Here is a 22,481-nt window from a genome sequence, read left to right as displayed (position 1 = left end):
CGTATAATATACATTTACACGTAAAGTATTTGTATGTTTCATAGAATGTTGAATTCTATATATATCATAGATTAAAGTTACACTTTGATATAATCAATATGTGACTTGTAAATATTTACTGTGTTACTTGTCTATATATAAAGATACTTTTATATACCTGTATTTTAAATGCTAATAATGATTAATACATGTATTTATAATACTCACAATTCTAATTATAAACGATAATTAGAAAATAATTTTGTATACTAAATCTATATACATATTTGACAATAATATAATCATTTTAGAAATACTTAGGAAGTAAAATTTAAAGCTTAAGGCTCTATGAGAAATATGGTCGGTTCTTTAATAAATTACCGGGAAGGTGCGCACGCATCTACGTCAGGCAGGGTGGATGGATGAAAATATGACTATTCTTTGGTGAGCTGTTGAGGTGAATAATCCGAGTGCATAATTTTGACGCAATTCTATAAAGGACGCACACAGCTTTCATACTGTTTGGTTACATTAATATTTATCATTTTTATACTTGATCTTACCTTTCTCGAAGTCAGTGAATAGTGAGTGTAAAAATGGTGTCTGGTGGAATGGCTTGCATCAAATACCTGACGTTTCTTTTCAACCTGATATTCGCCGTAAGTATTTGCTCCATGTTGTGTTCGTTACTTGTATTCTATTCCATAAGCTCCAACTGTGTTTGATCTCGTTCTTTCGATGTTTATTTAACATTCATTTAGGATTTTCTTAAATTTCGATAAATACACAAATTAAAATGAAGCAAAATAAACGGCGATTCCAATTTTATTAAAAATAGAAATGTTTAGATGGTTTAAATATAAAGTAGCTATAACGTATGGTACCCATAATCGTCGTTGTGCGAAAATTAGATTCGATCATTTGGATATTGGTTTTTATTCTATCGGGCCGCGAATTGTAGATTATTTGATTTGATTACATACATAGTACTCCCGAACCGCTGAATTCCTAAAATTAAGACCTACATTTTTGGATCCTAAGTACTGAAAACTTTTTAAATGACAAATGAAAAGAGCAATAATTTTATGTCCCTTAAACCGAAGTTAAACCGATTATTATTTAATATTTTGTCGATTCTATAGTGAAATCCAAATATTTTATTTCCAATTCGTATATACCTACATATTTAAATACCTGTCCTAAAGTAAACAAGTTGAAACTAAAATATTTATCAGAAACCAAAATTTTTTATTCAATTCTTTCTTAAAAAGCAAAATTGAAATCTGCCTTTTTCTTGTTTGTATCATTATGCAAATCGTTTAAAGAATTATTAAATAACCTCTTCTTTTCTATATAGTATACTCATATCTGTATGAGTTACTCTTATATTTGCGTGGGTATTTATGATTTCTTATGTTAGTCACGTATGTATAATACGTAACTGCACATAACCTCATGAATTATTCCTTTGTAAACCTACTCAACGTTTATATATTGCTATCTATTCTTATAAGCACTATTTTGAAATGTGATGATATTTTATTAAATCATATTTATTAAATTTAGATTAAAAATAATTAGTATAATCATAATAATTATCGAAAATAATTTATGTAAAAAGCTAACCCGAACCTATTTTTTTAGTTCCGTTTTTTATTGCAAACAATAGTCGTAAATTAAAAATTGTAAAAATTTCATTTTTTATATTTTGATGACTAATTGGTAAATAAGATATTGTCGATCACGGATCGGAAGTAACGCTGACGCTCGCTCCGTGCAAACAATTCGAGAAATTGGTGGGGATAACACTGCGACTACCTAGCGAGATGATAATGTGTCTGTTAAACAAGAAGTTACATTCTGTTCCCGGTAAAAAAAATAATTTCTGCATACATTTCAATTCTAACAAGAATTGTGTAATATGAAATAAATAAATTTTAAACATCTTCATTTAATTCTTGTTCTTATTAGATCTATCTATTGTTTTATCATGTTACAAATGAATATAAATTATTTTAAAATTACAATTAAAATAAATGAAGTTATGCATTCATAAATAATATTAGTATCAATTAATATTGATTACATAAACATTACGGAGTATAAGGTTTCCAGTTTATCAAGAAATGCATATTCTTAAAAGTTTCAATATGTTTATTGTATTATTACATAATTATATCAATATTATATTATGTTATAATACATCATAAAAATAATATTATATTACATCATAATTTTTATTAATGTTATTGCTGTTATTATCGCTGAAAATAACTGTTAAATTTTTCTGATTGCAGATTACAGGAATTGTATTCATTGCAGTTGGCACTGTGATCTTGGTGGTTTATAGTGGCTACAATAATTTTATGGACAGTTGGTTCTTTACAGGACCAGTATTGATGATTGTAGTTGGTGTTATTGTGTTTATTGTGTCATTCTTTGGTTGTTGTGGAGCTGTCAAAGAGAATCATTGCATGATATTAACAGTAATAGCCTGCCATTATTTATACAATAATTTTACATAATAATCTTTATATAATAGCAATAGCCAATATTTATATAATAATTTTGTATATCATAATATTTTTTGTATTAGAGTAAATTTTTCTATAATTATTTAACTATAGCAAATATAGATATTCAATTAAGATTGAACCTGAAATATGATTTATTTTTCTAAGAAAATGTATCTTTTTTTTTTTTGTTAATTAATTAATCTTAAATAACAATCTTTGTTTTCTTGTATTTGTTCCGTACAGTTCTCTGTGTTACTGCTTTTAATCTTTGCACTTGAACTTGGTGCTGGAATTGCTGGATATATGATGAGCGGAGAAGTACGTACAATGGTAGAACATAGATTAAATACCACTATGGAAGAATACTCAACCAATAATGATATTCGTAAATCTTGGGATATTATGCAACATGATGTAAGTACGCTTAATGATGCTTATTTTTACTAAAGAGATTTGAAATATAGAAAGAATAGATTTTTATACTAAAACTTTTCAAAGTATTTATGTTATATTACTTTATTCAATATAAATTAGTACATAATGAAAGTTAATGTTGCTAATTCAAAATCTCTACTATATTTTAACTATTATTATAAACTGCCAAATTGTAGTTGGAATGTTGCGGAATGGTTGGCCCTAATGATTGGGCTCATGTTGGATTCCCAGAAAATACTATACCAAATTCGTGTTGTAAAGAAGTACCAGAAGGAAGTAAATGTGACTCAAATTCGATTCATATACATCTAAAAGGTTGTATGGGCAATCTTCAGTCTGCTACTGAGCATAATGCTTTGATCTTGGGTGGTGTTGGCATTGGCATTGCTATTATTCAGGTAATATTTATTATTTACTTCTTCTAATTTAGGATATTTTTATATTATTCATAAAAAATTAAATATTGTTCCTAAATTTAAAAAAGGATATCAAAGAAATAATTTTATAAAAATATACAAATCAATCATTGCAAAGATATATATCATTCAGTCGTAACATACATAATCAAAAATGAATACTCTTCTACTCTTTTATTATTATGCGACTTTTTATATTTAATAATTTAATAAGGCCATATTGTTCGCATATTTCTTGTTTGCTATTGCATGACATTTATTTGTTAAATGAATGTAATATATTATTCATTAACGAAAAAAGATACGATTCATATACTAAAATAGAATCTGTTTGTTTCAGCTAATTGGAGTCGTCTTTGCATGTTGTCTGGCACGTTCAATTCGTCGCGAGTACGAGACTGTGTAAGCAGACAGATACCTCCAATTTTAATGCCTAGAAATTGCACTCAGACTTCAAAATATGATCTTTTCCTTTCACTCTTTTGTATATGAATATTGTTTCTGTGTTCTTCTTTAAGTAACAGAGTATTGCACAAATAGCACTTTATATGTTCTTTTTACCATGCTGCACAAAATAATATATAAAAGATCGCTTCTATACAAACTAATTAATTAATGCTGTTATCAGTAATGTTTTATATTTTATATATACGTAACAACACTTTATTATTCCACGTTATTATAACTTATTTAATACTGCAATTGTTGCTATCGCTATTACTACTGATTGCAGATATTATTATTAAAATCAATAACAGTGGTAACGAAAGCAGCATTACAACGTTTACTTTTGGTTTTGAATGTATTAATTCATTCTTAAAATTGCAATTTTAATATCAAATAAGACAAGTGTTTCTGTGCAGTATCATGTCTTTTATGACTGTTTCTTTAAGACTGACCATTTTTATTCTATGTTAATCGAGAAGAATCTTTTGTACTTTGTTTATAAACTGCACATTGAGATTCAAGAACTACAAACCAAAAATTATATATTTATGTTAAGAGATTTTTATGTTGAGAACATATATATTCACATGTTTGTTGTAATAATTTATTCATGGATAATAGTGTATATTATCTCAGTTTCTATTTGACATTGTATGTATACACATGATATTATTGTAACTGTTAAAAGTATTAAGCTTCTTTCGTCAAATAATTTTAGTTTTCTTTTATTAAATTTAAGTTTCTTTGTACTTCTGTAAAAAATAATTTAACACCGTAACTTCTTAGATTTTATGTGGTATTTTCCAAAATAGTCTATAAGCGAAACATACAACTTTTTAAAAATACCACAACAAAGACACGATGTATAAAACAACAATTTTTAACTAAAAAAGTTATGTTCAAGCAAAGAAAGATATTTAAAAGGCATTGTGGTCTAATCATCAAATAAAATAAAAGTAACACATATAATAATCACTTTGATTTATGTTAATTCATTACTTTTTACTTTTACTTTTTAATTTGATAGTTGCACCATCATGCCTCTTATTTAATTAAAATATTATCTTATTTAAAGATAATAGATAAATTATTGTCACAGAAAGATGATCTAAGAAAATCTCTATTTATATAAAAGGAAAAACGTTCTATATTGTTCATACAAAGTCTACATAATGTTGGTACAATAAATTATGATTACAATCAGTAAATATGATTATATGATTACACAGTTGTGTATATTTAGATAATTTCGGAGACGATTTTGTATTGAACTTGTCTTCTACACTGATACAAGTTCAGTATTGTTAATAAACAGCTGTGTTTCATTAATACTGATGCTATATGATTCTTTAAAAATTTGGAGCTACGCTTTCCATTATCTGGATGTTACACTAGATTACAATAAAAGAAATGGAAAGGTTTATTTCTTTCTAGAAAACTAGCGCTACATATAAATAATTCTATTGTTGGTTTTCAAAAAATATTACAGGGAAATATTATCATTTAAATATTTCATTTAATATGTTAATATGACATTTCATTAAATATTTCATTTAGTATAATATTTATAATTTAAATGGATATATTATTTAGATATAATTGAAGACATTTAAATGACGATATTAAAGTAATGTTCACATTGTTTTCGTATTTTTTCCCTGTCTTTCTTATTGCCTTAAAATGAAATGTCTGAGTAATTATTATATATGTACTGTGTATGTATTATATGTGTATCTATATAGATTTGAATAACAATTAAATCTTATTTATTGTTATTCAATTTATAATTACATGAAGAAATGAAAGCACAGTGTGTATATATATATATATATATCTTTTTTTTTTATTTTCTAGTTAGATCAAGTTACGGGTCGCGACGATCGCGAAACGTGAAATTTAGTAGTAATGGAAGAACTATTTCAAATAAGTAAAAATTATACGTCCAAATTTCAAAGCAACTTAAATCTTTAATATTATCCATTTAAACAGTAATGCGATGAATAGCGTTATAATATGCAGTATGTAACATAATATTAAAGATTTTAAATGTAATTGAGATCCTTATTTTGGGAAGCGTAGGTAACTGCACCTTCTCACTTGCAACTTGAGGTATTCAACATTATCTATTAGAAGTTGCGTGTTATTACAGTCAACTTAATTAATTTCTACTTCCAGCGAGACTGCAGCGCACTGATTCAACACCCAATAGGAGGCATTATAACTAAATATTGTTCGTCGTGCATTCATTAAGAGAATAATTCTAGAGTCGTCGCAAGACCATTTATTTAGAACTTGGCTGTAGATTAATCAGTATTTATCTGCAGTCTAGCTTAAAAGCAAAGCAAATTATTGGAGAATGTAATTCAATATACTGCCATTATCTGCCAAATGATTGAGACCAATTGTCTCTTTCTTAGACTGCACTGTATGTGGAATTAAAGCTTATGGCATGGGAATGTTTAAAAAAGAGATAGAAAGATCATAACATATTTGGCTTCACGTTTATTGCAATTTAAAAGGCTCTTTTAGAACTTGATTTCTTGGAAAGAAAAATTGTCTTTCAAATTTTATCTCTATGTAACATGTTAAATTCATTCTAACTATTGTATTTATATAGAATATATTTTTTCTATACACATAGAGTTGGGTAAATGTTCTATTTCTAAATATTATAGCTTGATAAAGAAAATTGATTGAACTATACTCTTTTATATGGTGTAATAATTCATATAATTTCAGTATTAATCAAAGAATAATAATTGTCACCTTCCACAAAAATAAAAATTTCAAAAATGATATTATATAATAAATTAAACGAAGATTGAGTATATTAATTAATTTTGTCTTCAAAATGAAAGAAAATGATCGTTGCACTATATTATGATTTCGCAACTAATTATACGTTGGGACCAAAGTTTTAATTTCTGCAGTGAGAGAATTAAAGAAATTGAACGTATAACCACCTGACACGAACATTAAAGTATGCGACGACTGGTGTCTTTTACTGTTGACTATTGGAACAGCTTCCAAAACATTACAAAATTTACAAAATAAAATTGCAAATTTATGGCATTGCGTCGATTTAATGAACTCTATTATAATTATTGCAATTGTTATAACTGTTGTTTTCGTTTGAAATCTCGCATATTTTAACAACAAAAAAAAAGTCAAGTTTGAATGTTAAAAAATAATTAATTGCTTGACTAAATCAAAAATAATTTTATCAAAATATTAATGTTAAAACCATTTACAGTAACAAATTACATATTTTGATGATTCTTTTTAAACAGTATATCACTAGTTTTATAATTATTGTAGGTAATTCATAAAAAGATTTTTTACGTTGTTTATTTATAAATTGTTTATTTTGTGTGATTGTGTAAGTGGTTCAGTGTAATAATATATTTTTCAAATTATGAGAAGGAAAGAATCATTCAATTAATCTTGTAATTTGTTAAAAGAAAATTTAAAATTTGTAAAATTTCGCCTTTGTTTACATCAATTATAATTGTTTACTAAAGTAATCGTGACTAGAAAAAGTATGTTCAAACAAATAAGCGAGGTTTCAATGAGTTTCATTTTAAATAATGAAAGATCACAAGCGGAGAAAAATATTTCTCGATAGATAATACCGAAGCATTAAAATGTGCCTAATTTCTTGCAACGTGTCTAAATCATTAATTAATATATTAGAATTGATCGAAGTAATTAATTTAAATGACATATTATCAATCATTTTAATTAAAAGTAAGCACCTAAAAGATTTGCTTTTTTAAGCTAAATAATTCAATATGAGGCAAATCTTTCCCATTATTTACCTTTGTGTTTTAATTATAGAAATTTATTTAATAATAGTTCTTGTTTTAGATTATCTCCAAGTTAAATTTGTATTCCAAATTTCATTTGCAATATTTTTACTATACGATAATTTGTTTATTTTAAAGATATTTCATTTTTACAGTTTCTATTTTTTAAATTTCTACCTTTTAAATTTATATAAGATTAAGTTGTATAAATTTTGTCTATAATTTAATCTACAATATTAAGTTGTATAAATGTGTAGATATTAAAATGTTTCTGTTACATTAATTTCGATACATGTATATTCATTTAATTTTAGACTCTATTAGATTTTACACGATAATGATATGTTAGATGTTACAAAATTAAGATGTTTTTACTCCATAAGGAACGTTCTCATTTAATGGTAATATTTGATCTATATCAATTTATGTATAATTTCTTTGAAAAATTGTAATTCATACTCTATGTAATGAAAACGAAAATTAGCATTCGAATGTTACCTTAGATGATTGGCTGACAAAAATAAAAGACTGATAATAATGTAATAAAGACAAAAAACGAAGTCAGTATTAAATGAGAAGTAAATAGTTGTTTTCTGTAGCATTTAGTCGCTTACAATATTTTTCTACTTGTAATTTAATTCATCAATTACTGATTAATATATTATTAACGTTCTTTAAGAGCTGACCACTTTAGCACATCTTGTTCGTATAGCTTTTATCTATACAAATAAAATATATTAAGTAAAGATTGCATTTGTATCCTCAATTGACCATTATTCCCATTAATTGAAAATGATAATTATCAGAGTGCAATTATATTTCTTATAAGCATGCTTCAATTATTTATGTGTTTCACTTAAAAGAAAATTAAAATAAAAATATAGAAAGATCAGTAAACATTCTATACGACCAGATTTTCTTCTTTTATTTTGTTCTATATTCACTCTAAGATTAGCAGACTAACATTTATTAATCATATAGGATGCTCTCTTGTAGCGTCTTACAACTATATGTTGAAAAGAAAGTAAAAGTAATTCACAAGAAAAAATAGAACAGGAATCCGTTTAAACGATCTTTTGTGCCATAATATTACCTTAGAAACATTAGTTATTATTGACTACTTATATATTCTCTAAATTCTTCTATCGCACTCTTACTTTATACGAGTTATAAAAAGCTGTTTACATTTAGCACATTTCGGAAATTATTGAAACCTTCTTCTTACGCAAGTCTTCAAATGACTCAAAGAATCGTTTAAACAATCTCCTTTACATAATTCGTATAATGAAACACGCTTCATTAAAAATGTTTTTACTTTTTTTAACATTTAATTACAAAAGAGCAAATTTCTACGTACGATCTATATACAATTTCAGGGGTCCAAAAGATCATTTTATCAAGAACCGCACAGAATATATTTACAAGAATCTCGACAGTAATTTCAATGAAATAAAAAACAAAATCCCTTTGCGCGACGTAAACTGTACAATAATTAATGAATGAAATAACTAATTAAGACAGTGAATGCTCAGTTCTAGAAACTTTAAAATTTTTGTCTTTTGTTATTATTAATTTCATTTGTGGCAGCGGCTACGATGATGTCAATAGCTGAACGATTTTTATATATGTTAATTGATCTTTTAGTAAAATTAATAATTAATCGGTATAAAACGTATTTGAGTTCTATAACTTGAATATTTCGTTCATCTTCAATCTCATATAAAAAAATTGTACAACTTTTTGAATTATTTGCAAATGTAATCAATACAAATTTTATAGAAACTATGGACTGTGACTCTCTATCGTTAACATAGAGAAAATTATGTTTATTTACAGTTACAGCGATTTAAGTTTTATGGGCCCGATTAAAACAATCTTGAAAAGCATATTGATTGCTACACAATTTTTAACTGATTTATCAAAGTTAATTTAGCTTTCATAGTTATTATTTGTTTCATATTCATATTCATAGTCAGTTACCCAATATGTATAATCAAATAGAATAAAAACTACGTAAAAAATCTCTACATAATACTCTAATCTTTGCTAATTCGATGGAATGAAATGTGTTTAAATGAAAATTAATTTCGATCAAATAATTTTACGTAATACAGTTAATCATACTTTATATAGAAATTATATAAAGAGTGCAACATTTTAAAGGGACCCTTATGATAACTATCAGCCTAATTACTTACAGGTCAGATTATTTGTATTGTTCATAATATTGCCTAACCTATCAATATTATTTGATACTCTCAATGGACATACCACTTTAAATACTATCTCATCGCAAATTTTTAAAACGAGCAAATAAACGAAAGGAACAGAGAAAACGAGAAAAAGATAGAGAAGCCCTCACTTTCACTTTTTCACCCCTGTGCCATACTTTTAAGAAAGTTTAAGAAACTAAAAGTTCTCTTTATTATAATTATGAAAATGTGTACTTACATATTACAGAAATTCATAATACCAATCTATTACTTTACCTTGAAAAGTAAATCGCTTCTAATTCTGGAAGACATTGTACAATAACTTCTATATTTAAAAAATCTTATATAATTTAAAAGAAAAATTTATCATAGATTTATGCTTTACAATAAAAAAGAATACTTTCTGTTGAATTTAATATATTACATTGGTACCAATTACTAATATCAGTACTGAATATATTTTGTAAAAGTTTATTGGTTAAAAGAATTTGTGATGCTACTATAAAAGTTTCGAATCGAATTGATGCAAATATTTTTCATAGGAACAATTTATTATAAATAAACAAAATGGGTATTTTCCATGAAGATCGGTACATGTAATGGAAAAAATGATTCGAGACTAAATATTAAGGCTAGATATACATTTTTATGGCATCATTAATCAATTGTATTCACAAGAATACATTTTGGAAGATATAAACACCGTTTAAGAGCTGTAGGGTGAAAACGAGAGTAGTAAGGTAGCACATGCACGCACATTCATTCATCTTAGGCACATTTACATACTCGATATAAAAGCACATCACAATGATCGTATGGACGATCTTAAAGAGTCTTTCATTTAAAGCAATCCTTCGATAGATATACATATACATACGATAAGTTTTCGAAGGTGCAGAGAACCTGAACCATGATTATTCGAATGATCACTTATAATCATTAATGGGATTTATTAAAAAGTATAATTTAAATATAAACAGAAATCATGATTATCAAGTACATTTCGGTACATTTTTTCGAATAACCGAACATTTTTACCAGCTGTGAAGCATTTTTTAATGTGAGGTAACTTCCCTTTAATGCGACTATATCTAATGCTGATTAGCGAAACAATGTCTGTAAAATAATCACTGTTTACACGGACAAATAATTTTAATTAAAATATACTTTAAATAAAAGTACCACTACATTACTTTAAACTTACAAATAATGTTCGATTAATCGAGAAAATTTGATTATTTTCATTAATTTGTTAAAAATGATTGATCAATCCGAATAATCAAAATTTTAGCATAGTCGAACGGGCTCCCTTAAGTTCGCTTTGAAAGAACAAGGAGATCAGCTTTATTCGAAAAGTCGTTCATGTGGCATAACGCTTAGTCCAAAGTCGTGCTATGCGATCATGCTCTTCTCTATTTTGTAGATACTGCGTTGCTATACTTCCTACTAAAGGATCCGCTGAAACATAAACAATATCATAAATAATAGCATAATAGTAAATTTATTCATATTCCTATTTTATATAATATTTTCATTCATTTAAGATGATTTTAGGATAATATAAAATTGCACAACAACAAATTTGAAGATACATAAATATATATATTAATTTCGTTAGCTTTATTTAAAGAAAATATATTATATTAATACCTAAAATAATTTAACTATAATACTTATGAAGTTTATTTTACCTGGATTACAGTCTGTTAAGAGAGAACAGATAGATAATAGTACTTTTGAAATGGTTAGCGCGGGAGACCAATTATCCTTTAAAATGTCCAAACAAATTACACCCTGACTGTTGATATTACAATGATAGATGCGTGTTCGGAATGTAACCTAAAAACATTATATTAACGATTAATTATATCTTAATGATTTTCTGTCACTCTTTTCACTACTTTTAATAGATGATCCACAATGGACTGTTTTTTATTTGTACTATATAATACAATACGTTCTGAAAGATACGTAGCCCGTTAATAAGAAATTACAGAGATTATAAACGTTGTATAATGACTGCATAAAAGTCTCTTTTTCAAAGAAAATATGCTGTATTCTCATATAAGTACCCAATACTGAAAAGTTAAAATCAACATATAACTTCATCTTCTTTATTTCAAAGCTATTTCTATATTCAGTTTCGTTACATTTTGTTTTTAATAAATTACAATCTAAAATTACATGTTTAATAAACTGCCATTAAAATTTTATCGAGTATTATTTACTATTAATTTTACAATAAATGTATATGATTAAAACATTATATAGTGAAGAAAGTTTGAATAATAATTTAATAACGTAAACTTTGATTAGAACGCTAAAGCATTAAAAATAAAATAATTTATTGCAAATTTCATATCATCTTGTATATAAACAATTTTTCTTTATTTTAATATCGTATTATTGCACATCAACTCTATAACTTTTACTGACATAAATTTCGCTATAAAATTTATCACAAAATTAATAATAATTAATTATGCGATTAACATACCTTTGGAGGTTTAAATGGATACTCTGGGGAGAAATGTATGTCTAAGAAAAATACTCCTCCCTCATAAACTGAACCAGGAGGTCCAAGTATTGTTGATACCCATTCATATAAATTGTCTCCTTTAGGTCCTGCACTATAAGATAAATACCGAAGTTACATAGATTATTTAGTAGTATAAGAAACAAGAACAAAAATTCGGATTTTGGCAAAAATTAACAATTAGACCATTGATTGTAATAAAGCTTTTCTAATTACTAAAAGAAAGAAATTTGAAAGTCAAACTATTGTTTACTTTTACGTAAGTAAATACTACAGTCGAACCTTGTCTTATATCATTCGAGACAATCCTAACAGCCAGAAGAAAGAAATATTGAATTTTTTGTTTATCTCATTCTGTGACACATAGCGTAGCTTACAAAGTAAGTTTTATTTCAACTTCTAGAAATTTTCGCAGTGGAAGGGAAGGGAATGAACAAAATTGTAGTTTTATAGATATTTCTGAATTATCCAGGTTCGACTGTATTATTGGCACAAATAGAAAGTAAGCCAAAATAAGCTTTACTGCGAATGTGTTAATATCGCAAATAACATAAATGATAAAAATAATTAGGGGAAAAAATCAAACCTGCAATTTGGTGGTGGATCTAATGTGATTTCTGCCAATTCTTTTTGTATCCTGCGACAAGAAGATTAGTTTAAGCTCTTGTTAAGTCTCCATGGCAGAGTCTTTTTAATTTTGGATGATGGATGTGCTACCTTTTGGCGGATGTTCCTAAAGCTTTCGACATCTTTGGATTAGGCTTCGCTTCCTTGCTCTCTGGCTTATTGTCTGCCAGTGATGAACCACGCCCCCGGCCAGTTCCACTGGAACCTGCGCCTGATGACATGGCTCTAAAATGATTTACTTAAGCTGTAAAATATATTTACTTCAGAAATACATATAATAAGATAGCATATAAGAAATCAAGTTTAATAATATATATTTCATTATTGTTACATAGGTAATAAATAACAAACAAATATGTAGGTCTGCAAATTATCAAAGATACAATAGAACAAACCTCGTGCCCTTGACTACGGACGTCGAGAACCTCTTTGGATAAGACACACAAAAGAGAAATACTCTTAGTACCAATGATAGTATATTCTCACCAAAAATTATTAAACGAATGATTCTCTTCTCACCTAAAATTTGATAAAATACAAAAAAATAATTTCAGTAGAATTTATTTCTTTAACATAATAATATACAGTAATTAAGAAAAATTCAAGTGATTAGATGAAATTAACTAAAAGCATTAGAATGATAAATATAAATTCATGTATAAAATTGTATTTATAAATGTATTTATAATTACAAACATTTCTTAAAAGGTACCTTTAAATTAAATATCCCAATTAATATATTGTGACGTTACATATTTTATTAGACTTTTCATTGATAGAATAAAAATTAGATTATAATATTGCCTTATGCGAATAACACTTTAGTACTTAAAATCAAATATCAAAATAAAACAAATCCACAAGATACAAAGCAAATGTTCACATATTTCTGTATTCTACTATACATAAACAAACATTACACGAATAGTTGTACAACCTCAGTAAAAATAATTTTGCATGACAGTTTTGTTAATTTAAATTATATGAAAAAAAGAAAAATGATATGTTTGAAAGAAATTAATTAAATTCTGTAATTTTATAAATGCTTGTAAAATATGGAGTCATATATCTTAAACAAAAGTGAAAAATAATTGTCACAAAACTGAATCTATACAAATACATAAATCTTTATAGAATAAGTGAAAACATATTTATTAATTTGTACTAGATAACTAATTTAATCGGTAAGATACTTAAAACATATTATCAACATTGAATAAAGGGATTTGATAATCAGACAACGAAAGAACGTACAATAATTATCAATAATTTCTATTTAAAAAGAGAATCATAGAACCATTCATGATTCAGAGGAAGAGGTGTGTTACCTCGTTGGTAGAAAAGTTAGCCTTCCGATCGTTTCAGAATAAACTTTAGGACCAAAGATCGAACCTACGTAAATCCCAAGTGAACCGGCCGAATTCCTTGTTGGATGTACTACTGGAAGCGAGCGTGCTCCTCAGGTGCTGCTGTGTATGCTGGCGGGCTTCATCGTCGCTCTCATGTCTCGAAGTCACGATCGCGGCGTCCCTTTTCCCTCGGCGAGCGCCGAAACGTGCGCATCTCTGCGTCGCCGGATGTTGACTCTGTCGCCGCCGCGGCGGACATCGGTAATCCTAGCTTCTAGATGGATGCACTGTCTCCATCATTATTCAAAAATATGCAATACCAATCATTACCAATAAATTCCCTAACATCAGTTTTTTTCTCGTGTTTTCCATTAGGTTAGGGGATACGTTAGTCCACAATAACAATAAAAGTTGGAACTATTTGTTTCATAATATACTTGAGATATATTATTTATATGCGTAGGTGATACAGATATAAATTTCCTTCTATTGCTACTAGTTAAAAATCTAGTTATTTAGAAGTGTAAAAAATGGTAGCTTCATTTGTATGACGCGTGCGCGCGCGCGTGTATGTGTACAGTGGGTTGCAAAAGTTTTCGTACCTACACTTGCGCACAGAAGAGTTTTATTTTTATATTATGCTTATCATATAAAACGTTTTAAAACTTTCATAACACTAATGAGACGCGATTACGTGATTATATCGGTAAAATTTTATTGAAATTATTATATATTATATACGTGCAACATGTTTATTGCAGACCTATATTTAGTAAAAGCTTAATATACAATATGAATAGTAATACCGTCTTAAGCGTATATGTAGTGAGACGTATTAATATTGTGGATGATTGCCAGTTTAAATATTTTTGTGCTTGGAGTTAGGTTTCTACAAAATATATATTTGTGTTAAATATCTTGCAACCTCTGTATATTTTCAGAATTGTTAAAAATTTTACCAATATAATCTGATAGTTGGGTGTCATTACAGCGCTAATGGAATTTTAATATGTTTCGTATAGTACACGTAATATGATCATAAAAAGCACACCCGTTGTATGTATCTGCTAAATGTACACCTATTTGAAGATGGAAAAAACACAAAGGTGGGATATTAAGGTGGGATATTTGTAGACGTTCAACAGGAACTTTTGAATTCTAGCTTTCCTGAAGTTCAACAGGAATTTTTAAATTATAGGTTTCCTGAAGGTGAATTACATATAACAGTTTTGAGTTTATTTTCGCGGATGAATTTTTAATTATTTCAAAGTTTTATCGCGTGCTAACTGAGTTAGGAGGACGCTACTGTGGACGAAAACTATGCAAAGATCGGTTGTATTCATGCACTATAATAAAGTTAATTAAATTGCAGTGTGATTTGTTATTATATTTAGTTTTAAAAGTCAGTTTTTTCCTTGCATCCTTTTTAATTTTTCTCTGTTATTACAATTTCATAAATTTCTAGAATAAGCGGAATGCGCGCGTTGATTGGTCGATTAAATAGATAAGGAAGATGGTCGACGAGTAGTTCTACTAGAGGGAAATTTGAACGCATTTTTAAGAAAGGAAGACAGGAAATAATTAAAGGACGAAGAAGGGTAAACATATCGACTTAAAATAATCAAAACTCATAGATGAGGACTGGACATATATGTGATGAGTAGAAACGGCGACATTATGGAAATATCCTCCTACAGTAATTTCCTTACTGTAGCTGGAAACACGCGGCAGAAAAGCATAACACAGGACGAATTCATCTTGGAAGACACTAGGAATAACATATTTTATATTATTGACTAAATGAATTAACTATTTATTATAACAGCGATAAATATTGTAGACCGATGAATTTGCCACTAAACGGTCTGCATTCCATTTAAATACATTTTTGAATAACGAATAGTTTGGGAGATAATTGCGTGTGAACCTTCAAATCGAACACCCTGTACATGCAGCTTACTTCTTGAGTTATGGATGATTAAAGAAAATGTCCAAAGTGTTTACCTCGTTACTTTAGTGAATGTTATTAACTGAATATGTACTTAAGCACATACGTTGTAACTCCGAAGCATGACTTGATCTTTTCTAAAGTTTACAAAATAATACGAATCCAAAATTAAATATATGAGCTATATCTGGAATATCTCCGCTTGTGCGCACATTCAGCAAAAAAAAAAGAAGATAAAATGCAGAAAAGAAACATTAACGCTTTAGATTATATGAACTTTAGTCGGGTGAGATAGCTTCCAACTGCAAGCACATTTAACTACATACTTCTCTTCGTTTATTAATTGCTCCGCCTTTTATAATTGATACATTTGTTGAAATATAATAGTAGTTTATTGTATTTTTTTATTTTTAGTTTATTTAGACGAATAAAGAACATACGGGTCCAGCTTTACAAGTGATCAATATTTACAAGATGCAAAAGTCGATAATCTTCATAATCTTTCTTCTCTTTCGTATCGGTGGTAAGTCAGTATTTAAATGTTATTGAAGATAATGTAATTTTACTAAAAACTATGCTAATAACTGTTTTCGAGAAAATATACTTGAAAAGAAGTAAACATTTTACAAAATTATTTTGTATTTTCGACGTTATTCAACAATCGTACACATAGATATGTATGTACACGATGTTTTTATACATTAAAAATACAAAACGTATGTTTCTTAAGAATAAAGAAATATAAATCTTGCTTTCTCAGACGGAAACGAAAATTGCCCTCAGATTATCGGACGGAGCGAGTGGGCTGATGTAGACGCAAAAAGCATAAATTATTTAATTATTCCCATACCATATGTCATTATTCATCATACAGTTACCGCAGAATGTGATACTAGAAGTACATGTATTGCTCAAGCCGAGAACATTCGATCTTATCACATGGATAGTAATGGATGGGATGATATAGGATACTCTTAAGTATCATTTTAAATACACTACTTACACCAAATAACATGATCATATAAGATCTGTAGTTTAAATGTAGAAAAAATAAATGACAATGAACTTTGAATAATTCAAAAAAGAATTTTAATCCGCTCACTTTAATCTCTCATTAACTAGATTTCGGTTTTCAATATTTTACAACGATTCTAAAAAAATTTGTATTCTTTATTTATTATTTTTATATTTATAGAGTGCAACTGACAATTGTATGAAACAATAAGCGTTTTATTCTACCGTTTGTTATTTAATATTTTTACATGATAGGTTTCTAATCGGTGGAGATGGGAATATATATGAGGGCCGCGGCTGGAATCGTGAAGGAGCTCATACCATTGGATATAATAAAAAGTCTGTCGCAATTGGTTTCATCGGAAATTTTCAAGGTATTCACACTTTCTTTCTTTTGTGATTATATGTATTATACATTTGTATTTTTATATTATAATTATTTTATGTTAAATGCAATATCCTTTTTTACTCAGAAAAGGCCGCAAGTGATAAAATGCTGAATGCTGCGCATAAATTAATTCATTGTGGCAAATCAGAAGGAATACTTAGAGCAGATGTTCGTGTAATCGGCGCTAAACAAGTTACAGCCACTAAGAGTCCTGGATCACAACTTCAGAAACAGATTAGAAATTGGCCTGAATGGGTTTCTACTCCGTAACCGCAGAACATAAATGTTTGAATGTAGTATTTGTCTAGCAATAACAATGTTATACGAATAATATAATTAACAGGGAAAATGTTGATTTGGATAATATATTTAGCATCTTTTATTTTATATTCGTTTGTTAAACGAGTCGATGCACCACATAAAATTGAAGACATATTTTTTTATATCCTTAATTATATTAGCCTTAGAAAATACTTAGTACATTAATATAAGATAATAAAATGTTGCTATTAATACTAATGAAATGATGAGATTCATTAATATTTTAATACTTAACTATATTCTTTCTTTCATTTGCTTTTGACGTAGTATCGAAGGGAAAAATTGTTTGTATTCCTATCTCGTCTCTGTCTCTTCGAATATTTTCAATAATCGATATTAGATTCATACTAGATATTAGAATCGTCAAATGCCGAATTTGTATCTGCCGTGATTTATTCTCAAAGTGAACGATGCAATTTGTCGATTTAAGGTATGATATCGAAAAGTCCTGCCCTTATTCACAAAACATCGTTTTAGCAATTAAACATACATAGAATATGTTCGGACGAAGAACATTTTATCGTAAAATACGAATGTATTCTACTGTATTCGTATGATTAGAATGACTCGATGTAAACAACAGGTCACACCTTCAATAACTATATCGTAATAAGACAACGTTTCATATCCTGTAATTAAAACACGCATTCTTAGCTGCATGCTTACTTATCAATATTTCCTTGTGACTTTGTAAACAAAGTATTTAAAGACAAACTGCGTATAATATGTAATTTATTTTTCCTTATATTAGTTTCCTACTGTTTACCAGAAAAATTTCTCAGAACATATCACGATCGATCTAATTTATTCATATTACGCGTACTTCTCGTTATTAAAATAACAATACGATTCATTAACAATGTACACCATGTACACCGAAGTTCTCTCTCACTTAGAACCAAAGAATATCTCCGATTTCACTCATACTACAAAACTTAACACCATGGTGTACTTATTACTGCCCTTAAAATGTTACTACCTTAAGGCATAATCTATTTGTATCACACAGAACATATTCGAAAGATACTACTTCCCTGCAAAATAATATTAAAATAATATATAATATATAAAAATTTGTTATAACAGATAAACAAAGTTTATCGTTTGTCTCTTTATTTATCTAAAGACATAGTAAAATAAAGATGCTATTACACACCGGTGCTATTATTTTAAGGAATAGGTATAGAAGATATAGAAGATATCAAATAGTGGACAAATAATTTACTGCACAAAGATACAAAGACGAAGATTACCAATTAACTAGAAGAATATCAAATAATCGCAGCTTCTTTAGACTGCAAATCTCCTTCTAATGCTTTCAGTAACTTTTTATTGTACAAAGTTATTTTATATAATAAGAAAATTAAAATGCTGTCCAGAAAATTTTGGTGTAAACTGTTAAAAAAGGTGATTCGACATTTTTCAATCGTACTTATACAATGTTTACCTTATTCTTCGCAATCTTGTGTGTCATCTCAATCCTTCTTCGCAACTGTTTGTGCTAGCAAAGACATATATAAAGCCGATCCTGGCCGATCTGATCTCAGTTCTCAAAATGTTGCGACCAGTGCATTTGGTGAGTACTGAATTCAGTGTGTTTACTGAGATTTTATTTTAAAAAATCTTTGACGTTCTTTCTATTTATATTTCAAGAAATCACATTATTATTTTCCATGAAACGAACGATATCTAAAAATTATTATTCTTTTTCTTAATAATATACCGTATTACTGTTCCGTCATATAAATAAAGAATAAAGGATGTCTTTCGTATATAGATCTTACTTGTCTCAATGATGGTTTTGGTATCCTGTTTGGAGGAGCCTTTAAAACCTGCTACTATGGAGGTTGAATCTTCTTTGAATAATGTCAAGGACTTGAATGCTGATGCAACTGCTTATGAGTAAGTAAAAATAATTTACGATATCAAACAATTGACGAGTTGATTTAAAAACTATTTATCATTAAAAAATAAGCACTTTCTATCATACACGATGATAAAAGTAACGGAATATAATCCATGTTTCCTAACTTTCTGCTGGACGCTTTCTGTTTTCATTGCGGAATGGATTTTATGATAAATTAAACTAATAAACGATATTATTTCATGTTTCTTTTGGATATCTCGAAAGAAAAATAATTATTTTATTATTACGTCTAATTTAATACTGATTAACGTGTTAAGAACATTTCTTTTTTTTTTGGCAGATTATCGCAAGTCTAAAAAATCGAAGCATCCAACGTTTAGATACCTTAAAATCGTATTAACTATATCTGGGTTCCAATGCCAAAGTGTAAACTTAAATCACGCTTTTCAATCTTTAGTATAGAACAAAACACAGTTGCAAAGCCTTGTAACTGAAATCATTAGAGATATATACGTAATTTTTTGAACGCAGATAAAATGTTTATCATTTTATTGTTTAAAAGTGAATCTGTGTACTGGGCATTGTTGTATTTTGAAATATAAATAGACCGTTTTTCTCGCAACAAGATATGGATCTAATATCGTTTTTACGCTATTATATTAAAAACTAATTTTTAGAATGAGAAAATTGTTTACCTTCGAAAAGAGTGAAAAATCTAATATAAGTAACATGTAAAATGTCATTTTTTTTTTTTTTTTTAAGTGAACTTTAATACATTCTGGCTTTGAGGTGCAGATATGAAATAACCTTTGAAAGTCAAGTTAAGAATGACATTATTTCCAAAGTAGTTTGTTCGTCCCTTTATTAACGAATTATTTATGAAGAACTTTTTATTCCCGAATTTAATAACATTTTTATTAATGTTTTTAAGCTCTGATAGACAGCATTATGGACATGGATGGAATGGTGGTGGTGGCGGTGGACACGGAGGTGGTGGCGGTGGACACGGAGGTGGTGGAAATGGACATGGAGGTGGTTGGGGTGGACATGGAGGTGGTTGGGAAGGAAGGGGCGGTTGATGATGATGCAAACAGAAAGAACAGTATCCAGTAAAACATTACTGAAATATCAAATTATTGTAACATTTGTCACTTCGCTTTTTCCATGATTATAATTTCCACAATATCTAATCCTTTAAAAAATAAATGTTATTTCCAATATATGTGTAACTTATATTTCGCTCGTATCACTACATGATACATCTCGAATTACATTAACATTATTAGTTGTTTGTTTCGTCATTTTGTATCGACTAAAAGATCACTAGCAACTGGTATATGGTAAATACGGCGGGGAGGTGGGGAGGCCATAGAAGATGGAAAAGATAAAAGAGCATAAAATATAATTAATTAAGTGACATTACTTTATTTCAAGATATTATCTTCAAATAGTTATTACAGTAGATTTTTTAAATAATCAAGTGACTTTTCGTTGAATTACTTTGTCATTTGACTATCAAATGAAATGATTTTTTATTTTACTTGATACTTTCTATTTGAATAAATGTTTCTTGAAATAAATTTAATGTATGAAAGACAAGAGGAACATAAACACAAATTACACAAGCATTCTGTTCTGCGTGTTTCTTTGTTTCTCATATGCAAATTTTTACAACATTACGATTGAAATATTTTTTAAACTAATGATTGTTCAACCCAAGTACCTCGACACATTTTTACGGAGAATGACAAAATGCATCGAATAGTGCATCGAATAAAACAATGTATAGTTTCATTTAGAAAAATAGAGGTTAACTTGTAATCTCTGGAATGTATTCACTTACGGTAAAGACAGGTGCACCGCGTGATGCATCACTCGAAACCATTTAATTCCTCGTAATGAAATTTTTCTCAACATTATACATACATATATCCCGTATCTTCCTTTCTTTCTTTCTTCCCCGGTATTTAAACAGCCCCGGACCTCGGATTCGCATTTCTACATTTCCGCTATATTTCCGACCATAGTGGCGGATCCAGAAGGTGATCCCCCCTACCGTCCCTCCCCAAAGAGTAAGGAAACATAAAAATATTATGTCACATTCTACCGTCCCTCCCCAAAGAGTAAGAAAACATAAAAATATTATGTCACATTCTGAAAAACTTGTTAAGTATATAATTAATGTAAATTGAATTATTTAGGCTGATAGTATCAGATAGAAATATTAAAATATAAATTACAAGCAAATTTTAAATCTTATAAAAGAAGGTTCAAAAATGCTCTTACACGTTTCAATCCCCTCCCCCTTCCCAGGCAATGCTCCTTGATCCCCACTATCTGCTCAAGATTACGCATTGCCTCTAGAATATAAACAATTCCTTGTACGGCTCCTCAAAGGTATACATATGTTCATTTTTTCTTTCAGTAGTGCATTTATTGTAAATTTTCTAATATTTAAACAAATACAAAATATAGATGAATTAAGTTGCTTTATACAATGCAAGCCAATATTAACGAGGAAACAAAATTACAATATACAAAATTGAGCAAAATTTATTAGTTTCTTTTAATGGAACAATTATTTACTTTATACAAAATTCTTATATATGTATATATATA

At 28.1% G+C, this 22,481-nt stretch overlaps 4 protein-coding genes across 13 annotated transcripts; 3 read left to right on the top strand and 1 right to left on the bottom strand.

Moving 5' to 3' along the window:
• The first annotated feature begins 376 nt into the window (after positions 1-376).
• LOC100749378 (CD63 antigen) lies at positions 377-6,445 on the top strand. The gene is made up of 6 exons (XM_003493310.4): positions 377-638; positions 2,277-2,465; positions 2,739-2,909; positions 3,107-3,328; positions 3,687-3,748; positions 5,969-6,445. The coding sequence occupies exons 1-6, from the start codon at positions 576-578 to the stop codon at positions 5,985-5,987; spliced, it is 726 nt and encodes a 241-aa protein (XP_003493358.1). The 5' UTR covers positions 377-575; the 3' UTR covers positions 5,988-6,445.
• Positions 6,446-8,498: 2,053 nt separating this feature from the next.
• LOC100749264 (ubiquitin-conjugating enzyme E2-24 kDa) lies at positions 8,499-21,883 on the bottom strand. Of its 9 annotated transcripts, none has more exons than XM_012391521.3 (8): positions 21,706-21,883; positions 14,368-14,611; positions 13,371-13,494; positions 13,066-13,219; positions 12,935-12,985; positions 12,310-12,442; positions 11,504-11,651; positions 8,499-11,270 (listed from the first exon to the last, which is right to left on the bottom strand). In XM_012391521.3, the coding sequence occupies exons 4-8, from the start codon at positions 13,194-13,196 to the stop codon at positions 11,173-11,175; spliced, it is 561 nt and encodes a 186-aa protein (XP_012246944.1). In that variant the 5' UTR covers positions 13,197-13,219; positions 13,371-13,494; positions 14,368-14,611; positions 21,706-21,883; the 3' UTR covers positions 8,499-11,172. The 9 variants fall into 9 exon arrangements, with proteins under 9 accessions (XP_012246944.1, XP_033179493.1, XP_024226747.1 ...); XM_033323602.1 differs by having other exon boundaries at positions 13,371-13,402; XM_024370979.2 differs by having other exon boundaries at positions 13,066-13,200; positions 13,371-13,402.
• On the top strand, positions 15,939-18,194 carry LOC100749099 (peptidoglycan-recognition protein 2). 2 transcript variants are annotated; one of them, XM_033323598.1, is made up of 5 exons: positions 15,939-16,275; positions 16,687-16,795; positions 17,033-17,246; positions 17,542-17,660; positions 17,760-18,194. In XM_033323598.1, the coding sequence occupies exons 2-5, from the start codon at positions 16,747-16,749 to the stop codon at positions 17,942-17,944; spliced, it is 567 nt and encodes a 188-aa protein (XP_033179489.1). In that variant the 5' UTR covers positions 15,939-16,275; positions 16,687-16,746; the 3' UTR covers positions 17,945-18,194. The 2 variants fall into 2 exon arrangements, with proteins under 2 accessions (XP_033179489.1, XP_024226746.1); XM_024370978.2 differs by lacking the exon at positions 15,939-16,275 and adding an exon at positions 16,292-16,558.
• LOC100742878 (glycine-rich cell wall structural protein) lies at positions 19,434-21,082 on the top strand. The gene is made up of 3 exons (XM_003493340.4): positions 19,434-19,571; positions 19,773-19,897; positions 20,794-21,082. The coding sequence occupies exons 1-3, from the start codon at positions 19,551-19,553 to the stop codon at positions 20,939-20,941; spliced, it is 294 nt and encodes a 97-aa protein (XP_003493388.1). The 5' UTR covers positions 19,434-19,550; the 3' UTR covers positions 20,942-21,082.
• Positions 21,884-22,481: the final 598 nt, after the last annotated feature.

Source organism: Bombus impatiens, unplaced genomic scaffold (assembly GCF_000188095.3).
Source record: "Bombus impatiens unplaced genomic scaffold, BIMP_2.2 scf_1079, whole genome shotgun sequence".
NCBI lineage: Eukaryota > Metazoa > Arthropoda > Insecta > Hymenoptera > Apidae > Bombus > Bombus impatiens.
The sequence above is the reverse complement of the archived record's forward strand: the minus strand, read 5'-3'. Positions and strand labels throughout refer to the sequence as shown.